This window comes from Triticum dicoccoides, chromosome 7B (assembly GCF_002162155.2).
Source record: "Triticum dicoccoides isolate Atlit2015 ecotype Zavitan chromosome 7B, WEW_v2.0, whole genome shotgun sequence".
NCBI classification, from domain to species: domain Eukaryota; kingdom Viridiplantae; phylum Streptophyta; class Magnoliopsida; order Poales; family Poaceae; genus Triticum; species Triticum dicoccoides.
The window spans coordinates 396,230,879-396,239,368 of record NC_041393.1 but is presented as its reverse complement, the minus strand read 5'-3'; the positions used below and the strand labels follow the sequence as shown (position 1 = coordinate 396,239,368).

The window sequence follows — 8,490 nt, the reverse complement described above, 5'->3', positions numbered from 1 at the left end:
CTTTTTTTGGTGGCGCTGGTTCCAAGACATAATACATTTGACCACTTTTTCTGTAGCTCATGTTAGCAAAAAAAAAAGGAAAATAAAGTACTTTTGATGACAACCTACTTGTTCATTGTTTATGTTTAGTATGACCAGTGCAAATAGTTACCTTATGCACATATTGGTGCTCAAAGTGTTGAAACTATAAATAGCATTTACTTTAGAATGGAGGGGGTACTTGTGGATCTCTAAAAAACTAGCAATTGCTAAATCAAGTTTGATTATCATTTCAGTACATCTTTGGAAAAAAAATCTTTCTTCACACAGATTTCCATTAAAGAAACCGCCATAAACCACTATCGGAACAAAAAAGTAACAAGTTTCATGATTTCGGACGTGTTGAGTAATGGCCGTAGACACGTGAAATCCATTTCTCCCTCCATGACTCCAATGATTGATCGACTTGAACGAAGAATGAACAGTTTCCCCATATAGTACTCGCCTGAAATAGTCATCGGCAGGTGATGCAGGTCATGGTCGGCTAGCTGACTTGACTGTTGCTACTGCATACTCTGGACCTTTACCTCAGCATATGTTCCAGAGAAACCATAATACCATGTAGGTACCATATACACAGTAGGCACTAATGTAATGGACGCCAATGCACACGCACACACTTATATATACATGTAGGTATAAGCAACTTCTGACCAATCATGCACCAGAATTATTGCGTTCTCGTTTAGGAGTACACTTTTAGGTGAACTAGTTGGTGCACAAACATGCGACATTAACAGTGTCACAAGGATCCGCTTAGCTGGCGGCATCGACCACCTCGGCCTAGAGGCAAGTTTAATTTTTATGGGCGGACATGTTGCATTGAACGCAATAGTGTGACCGGGACGTCGCGCCACATTAGGGCTAGCTGGCGGCATCGACAACCTCGGCCGGCAGGTCAGTTTTTTTTATTTTTGGATGAATTGATTGGAGCACGCAACGGAACAATGCCGACGGAGGCAGGCATATCGCGCCACCTTCAGCCTAGCTGGCGGCGTCGACCGTCTCCGCGTGCTGGTCAGGATGAGGTGAAGGACTCAAGGCTGCCATTGCTGCCGAGAGGCAGGGCACAGCCATGTTAGCACCCTCAGTGGATGCAGTGGGAGGAATCCACCTGACTCCAGTATGTGGACAAGGTAGAAAATGCCATAGAGGGCAAAGCACTATGCAGATCGATGCAGGTGCATGGTAGCGCAGTCAGTGAACTGCATACGTTTGCCATTGCTTGTCTCTGCAAAGGCTCAGATCTTGCAGGAGATGTCTAGCCATGCAGCGCGAGAAACCACATGTGCTCAGCAAATGAGCCACGCAGTAACATCTAAACAGTAGTGCCAAAAGGTACAAGGACGCTAGTGTTAGTAGTATATGCATGGTAAGCAGCAGTGAACACTGCTGCAAAAGGAAAAATCGCAGTAGGGTTTTACTTACCATCTTTTACAGGTTAAATTATTACTTGGGGTGACAAAGGAAAAATATATATGCAGCTGAAAAGATACTACTGTCTACTTGGATTTGAAGAAAGTGCATTGTTAATAATATGGACCAGTGATGATATTCGGCGAGTTCCTTGGCTCTACATGATTGTTTCCTTGGCTCTACATGATTGTTGCATTGATTTGCTCACTCCAATGCTAGTGCTCTTCCCATCTCTGGTGGGAAACAACAACTACTTACTAGTAAGAACTTACATCAACGGTGACTGAAGAATAAAGATGTAGCTATGCAACATTTTGCTTCATCTCATTTGTTATTTCCTGGAAGACCCGCAAGCGGTTCTGTGGCCTCCATGGTCTTGTGCTCGCCGCGTTCTTCGGCCACCGGTTAGTGGCCTCGGTGTGATTGGCACCCTGAGAGTGTCCATTGTCACCGAATGGTACATGACTGTGGAAAAGTGAACGCTGAGCTGCACTGCTTCTCCATGGTGTTTGCTTGGTGCCTTGAGCTTTCTCATTGAGATGCATCGTGTTGAGCATTTGGCAGACTCGATTGCTGTGATCTTGAACCTTCTGCTGCTTCCATGCTGGAGCTGTCCTCGCAAAACTCCGGTTCACGTTCTCATCTGTCGACATTCTGGAGTCGTTACGTCTCCATGAACCTGCAGATGAACTTTGTCGCGGAACACCCGCGACCGGGGTTTTGAGGCTGCTGCTTCCTTGAGAAGATGATGATGTTTTGTCCCTCTGCTCACTTGCATCCTTGCTGCTCTCACCTTGCGCGCTAGTGTTCTTGCCATCGCCCAGCTGCTGTTCATCCTCCTCAACCATGTCAGCCCACGCTTTTCGACCACCATCAACCAACCCCTCTTGCACAGCGTTCTCACTAGCATCCATGGTACCATTAGGGTTTGGCAGGCATTCAGCTGAGCTAGGAGTTTGAACTTGATTCTTTGTGCTGATATTTGGTCTGTCCTTTCTTACCAGCCGCTTTCGTAGTTTCTCAAGTTGAGACTGTGGTGTGGCAGCATCATTGAACAGTCTTGAAAGATATTGGTACTCCTGCAGACTTTGTCCATTCTTCTCTTCATCAGTAGCAACCATAATTTGTGGTCCTTTACGCTTCAACTGAGTTACCGGAGATGGAAGCACTTGTGAGTTGCAATCCTCACGCTTCTCTGTATGCACTGAAACTGAAGCTTGCAGTTCTTCATAATTCAGTTGAGTTGAAGAACTAGAGAATATTTGTGGATGTAGATATTCAAGACTCTCCACATCAGCAGCAAGTAAAATCTGTGAATCTTTAGACTTCATCTGTGTTATGGGAGAAGGGAGTGTTTGTGACTCAAGTTCCCTAAGCATTTCAGTAGCCCGTGCAAAAGATCTCAAATGGTTTTCATCTTTGCAGTTGTAAGGTATAGGTTGCAGAAGGTATTTAGCTTCAGCTACCTTTCCCATCTTCATCAAGCAGATGGCCAAATTACACTCTTTGTTATAATCAGCTTCCATAGCAAGAGCTTGCCTGCAAGTGTCAAACGCCAAGTCAGTAGCAGCTGGATTTAGTTGAACAAGCTTTACTGGAAATGATGCATGAGGTTATGACAGAAAAAACAGGGTCCACTTCTACTAGTATCAGCATTTATCAGTGCTGAGAACAGTCATTTCTGCATCCTTGATGCGGACTGATAAACTACTCCCTCTGTCAAATATAAAAGGTCCCCTCAAATTTCAAGCCTAAATTTGACTAACAAAATATGAGTTGTATGCCATAAGAGTTACACCATTGGAAACCTCATTCAAATACGAACCCAATGATATAATTTTTGTGGCATATAATTCATACTTTTTTAGTAAAATTCATGGCCAAATTTAATTTCAAAATTTGAGGGCGTGTGTATATTTGAACGGAGGGAGTACAATGGTGCCATAATATTATTCTTATAAATAGCACCAAAAAAAGGATTGAGAATTTCAAGAGAATACGATCATGTCTAATGAAATCCACATCAGCTTGATAAGTCCATCACCAACATAGATATACCTGTAGAGCATTTCAGCCTCCTCGTAGTTTTCAGACTGCATATAGGCCCAGGCAAGGTTACCCAACAACCTTCATGACAAAGCAGAGGCTTAGAATGGCGTTTGCGGGACAAATGAAGATGTGCGAAAGACTTTTATTACCTTGCCTTTTCATCCCTCAGAGAGAGATAGACTACTCTTCCATGAGATTTAGACAGCTTTGCTTTCCACCGGCCAGAAGCTAGATCCTCGTCAACCATTCTCAGCTTCACTGTCAGCATTTCAATCTGTTCTTTTGTCCTACCGCATTTCTGGTTCAACACAGACAAGATTTTTATCAATATTAGGCTAACTATTCATACACAAATGTGGTATGGGTTTATTATTAGCTGATGACTTTTTCGTATGGGTTTGCGCAATATATTAATGTGTTCAGGATCTACTAGTATAATCAAACGTCAAAAGTGGGCTTCAGAAGAAACATTTAGCTTATATACGTAAATTTACAGGACCGAGATACCTTGTATAGGTCAAGAAGAATATTGTCAAGAGACTCCTGAGCTTCATTTGGACAACGGTCACGGAAGGATCTTATCGCTTCAATGGCTTCTTCAGCCCGATTTGCTTGTTTCAGTACAGTAGCCATATCCTTCAGTGCACTCTCAATTCGTTCACCGCTGTTAATAGCTGCCCAGAACAATGGAACTGCCTTGTTTGGATCCTTTTCAATTAACTGGAATAACAGAAGCAAAGTGAGGAAACAAAGAGAAACACAAGCTTATCTTACAAAAGCTTTTAAGATCAAGATTGTAAATGCATCTTGATTGATTCACAAGTCTGCAAGTGCCACAGATAAAAAAAAATACACTGTGGAAAAGCAGGTAATGCACAGAAGCATTTCATAGCATCAGGCAGAATGAGCACCTGTTACAACTACTAGTCAGACACAAACATAATAGTGCAGTACACCATCACATCTTGCCAAACCGTTTCGATATAATCTTTTGATACAACAAACTTCCGGTAATAGAACACCTACTCACCTAGACATATGTAGAAGGGCAAAACTTCCGTGCCACTTTAGGCTAATGTCATTTTTTCCCAAAATTATTATTTATGCCAGGGAGTCTACTTTCATATTTCTCTTTTTTATGCAGTTAACAGATGTTCTGATACAACTGAAGATGGTGTGAAACAGCCATATAATGGTTTTTCACTGGAAAAATACTAAGCTTCAAAGCTACTGCATCCTTCTCTCCCATACACTACTCGAGGATTTGGTGAATTTAGCATCTCATGAGATTCAGCAAGCTGCAGTTATTACAGAATACCATTACGATGCAACTAAAAGAACAATGATAGGTTCATTGAAGACAAAATTAAATGAATTGACTCAGGCCCATGATGCATATTTATTGACATTTGGCCCCAGGAAAATGGATGCCAATGATTTTTCACAAAAGAGCGCTGTGGTCTTAACAATTGAGGCAGCCTGGTGGCATTTGAGCTTTGCATGCAACTGTGCAAGTCAAGGAAGCTAGCACTAACTGTTATCACTAGTACACTGGGCACTGGGGGTACACACGTTAGGTGAAAATCAGGTTCCCTCCTAAATTTCAGTTCCGCAATTACCCTGAAGAATTGCATCAATTTAGCCAGCCCGATTGGTAATGGCCAGAACCAGATAGATATAGCGCTCAATTTTGGAACCTGAAGAAGAAGAAATTGCACCTGATGGTGGTGCTCGATCGTATTACCTGCGCCTGCTTCGCTCTCAGGTACGGGGAATCGACCGCCGGCGGCGCCCTTGGCGGCCGGGAACACCCGCCGCCGCTCACGGGCGGGGTGACGCGGTACGAGCAGCAGCCGGCGCTCAAGGGCGGAGTGACGTGGTTCCCGGAACCGGCGGGGGTGCAGGGGCTCCGCCTCTGCGGTACCGCCTCCGCCGCGCCCCTCGGCGACGTCCACGGCGGCAGCCGCCTACCCCCGCTCGGCATGTCGGAATTCCGTCGAACACCTGTGGCGCGTTCCCCGGAAAGCCAGACACCGCCTATACAAAAACTCTCCCCGATTCCGGGAAAGGGACCAACCCGGCGTCGATCACAGCAGAGAAGCCCTCGCCTCCGAGACGGGTCAGTTCGCCGGCGATCGCATCCGCAAGAAGAAATTCCTCGGAGCCAGCGAGAGGAGGGAAGCAGAACGAACGGCCTATTATATACGCCAACCGGAGAACGGAAGAAATTTTTTGAAACGGATGGAGGGAGGGAGGGTGCCGACGTGGATGGCGTCGCGGGCCCACATTTGGCCGACGTGGACGTCGCATCACGGGGTTCCCGTTCGCTCGCGTACTAGCGCTGGCAGTAAGTGCAGCTCATGCACCTCTAGTGCGTGCATGTAATGCGTATCGATTGATGGGTTGGTTTCGAGCTTGCATTCATGCACACGCAACGCATGTGCTGCTCATGGCCATAGGTTTTACCTTGATCCGATTCTCGTTAAGAAAGTTTACAAACAACCTTGCTTCACCGTTGCATACCAAAAATATGCAAAACTTTCAAGAAAAATACATAACTTCTTTTTTCCTCAAAATGCATCATTTGGCAAACCTGGGAGTTCTGATGTTTAAAATGTAGTTTTTTTTTACTTGGCGAGTGTAGCATGCAACTTTTGCGAAATCACTAGTCAAGTGGACACCCTATGCAAAGATTACTCCAAAACTCTTCCAAAAAAGTTTTTGTGGGTTTTCTCCCATATGCGGGTTTCCTAAGCACACACTTTTGTTTTCCTTTTTCAGCGAATTCATAAGATCACGTATCATTTCATCGACGGGTAGCAAGCGACAAAGCCACGTACACACTCCGGCGTGTAGCGAGCGCTTGAGGCAAACAAGAAAAGGGGTGCTCATCCAGCAACTACAAACCCTACATCTCGGGTAACAGTTTGTAAAGCCCTTTGGCTCCAACTCTGGCCCGCAATGCAGCCTCCTCGTGGATGGTGTGGACTAGGTGAGCAACAGAGGGCGTCAGACCATCAAAGATGCATTGTAGCGACCAGACCTCAAACAGCCTGATCTCTGTGCTTTAGTGTCATCCCTGAATCAGTAATGCTGACACGCACAGTACTTGAAGAATTTATAACAGAGTAACAATCACACACTTATTACATCGAATGTCTCAAAAGAGAACTTATTACAATAAATATGACTTAAGGCCATCTAATAACGATAACAGTGGAAGGCTTGGAAGATAAGCGAGTCCATCAACTCCAACGGCATCACATAGTATAAGACCACGACCTAAGGCACCTTAATCGTCGTCTGAAAAGTCTGCAACATGAATGTTGCAGCCCGAAAACGGGTCAGCACATGGAATATGCTGGCAATGTAACACATAGAGAGTAATGAAAGAATAATGCTATACTACATGCATATTTGGCTGGTGGATAGCTCTATGGTTACACTTTTGCGTAAAGCCAATTTTTCCATACTGCAAAGGAATAAATTTTATTTAACTATCATGGTGGTTGTTAAACATTGAGAAGGTTCACCCAACTCAATCCCAATTAAGCATCATCATTAAACCCAACAAAATTAATTAAAGTAACATGATGAGATTCACATGATAATCCAAGTACTAGATACTCAAAACGTCCATAACCGGGGACACGGCTAATCATGATTAGTTTATACACTCTGCAGAGGTTTGCGCACTTTTCCTCGCAAGACTCGATCTCCCCCGTTGGGATTCTCGCACTACAGGGTGTTTCAGAAACGGATGACCGAGACGTAGTCTTTCAGAAGCGTTTGCACCTTACGATGGGTAGACCGTTACACCTACTTTCCCCTACATCTGCTAGTCTACCACTATAAGAGTTCACACGACTTAATCAACTATGCTAGAGCCCATAGTAGCTTGCGGCTGCACACGGAAGTTTCTAGCATGAATAATCTCATGATCCCTTTGAGCCTGGTTGGCGGTCCATAAAGAAAATAACAGGCAATCACTGGAACCCCAGGTGCCTCAATCCACCCAGATGTGTATTAAAGTTGCCACCTTAAATAAACCATTAATTAACAATCTCACATCTGTCATGGATACACTCACCCAATCCACGTCTACTAGCTTAGCATAGCAATATAAGCAAACGTAGAAGTAACTCCCAAAGGTTTGATAATAAAACAGGATATAGGCACTACCTCAACTACTTCCTAACCCACATATTAATTAGATCCTAATCATGCAATTGTTTGAGGATTGATCTAATGCAATAAAACTGGGTAGTAAAGAGGTATGATCAAAATGTTACTTGCCTTGCTGATGATCCGTGAAACCTAGAGATTCGAAGTAGCAAGCGGCGCACTCCGGGTACTCTATCGCAAACAAACAAGCATATAATAAGCACTTATCTAATACAAAGGTAAAACACAAATAAGAGATCTAACCAGAAAGTTCAACTTAAGAACTCCGGTTTGCAAAAAGAATCAAATCAAACGAAGCAACGAAACTCAAATGGCAAAAAAAACAAGCTTCATGTTACTAATCTGGACCTAAGTTAGATTTTACAGTAGCAAAAACTTGTTTGAGTTGGTTAAACAGATAGAGGGTTTCGAGACGAAACTCCAGGCGCTTGAATCGCCTGATTCCGATAAACGAGCGAAAAGTTATACTAAAATGAAAATCGGATCCGAAATTGCGATCAGAAATAATCACGGAAAATCCGAGAAAAAGAAAAATAGACGAACAGGCTAATGAACGAGCGTTCGCTGTCTGCGGCTAAACGACGAAAACCGTTCGTTAAAACGAACGAATGGACGAACGTCCGCTAAATAGACTAAACCAGAAAAAAAATAAACCGATCTAAATAAAAAAACGACCGCGGTCTTTTAAAAAAACCGGGCGTTAACCGGCGAAAACCGGCGGCGGCGGCTACCTCAGGTCGGGGTCCGGCGGGGCGGCCGCGAGCTCCGGCGGGTCCGGCAGCGGCGACGGCGAGGGGATCC

The 8,490-nt window shown here is 44.2% G+C and overlaps 1 protein-coding gene across 1 annotated transcript; it reads right to left on the bottom strand.

Moving 5' to 3' along the window:
- Positions 1-1,548: 1,548 nt before the first annotated feature.
- On the bottom strand, positions 1,549-5,715 carry LOC119335451. The gene is made up of 5 exons (XM_037607581.1): positions 5,249-5,715; positions 4,012-4,224; positions 3,654-3,802; positions 3,514-3,582; positions 1,549-2,994 (listed from the first exon to the last, which is right to left on the bottom strand). Exons 1-5 carry the CDS (start codon positions 5,486-5,488, stop codon positions 1,758-1,760), a joined length of 1,908 nt encoding a protein of 635 aa, XP_037463478.1. The 5' UTR covers positions 5,489-5,715; the 3' UTR covers positions 1,549-1,757.
- Positions 5,716-8,490: the final 2,775 nt, after the last annotated feature.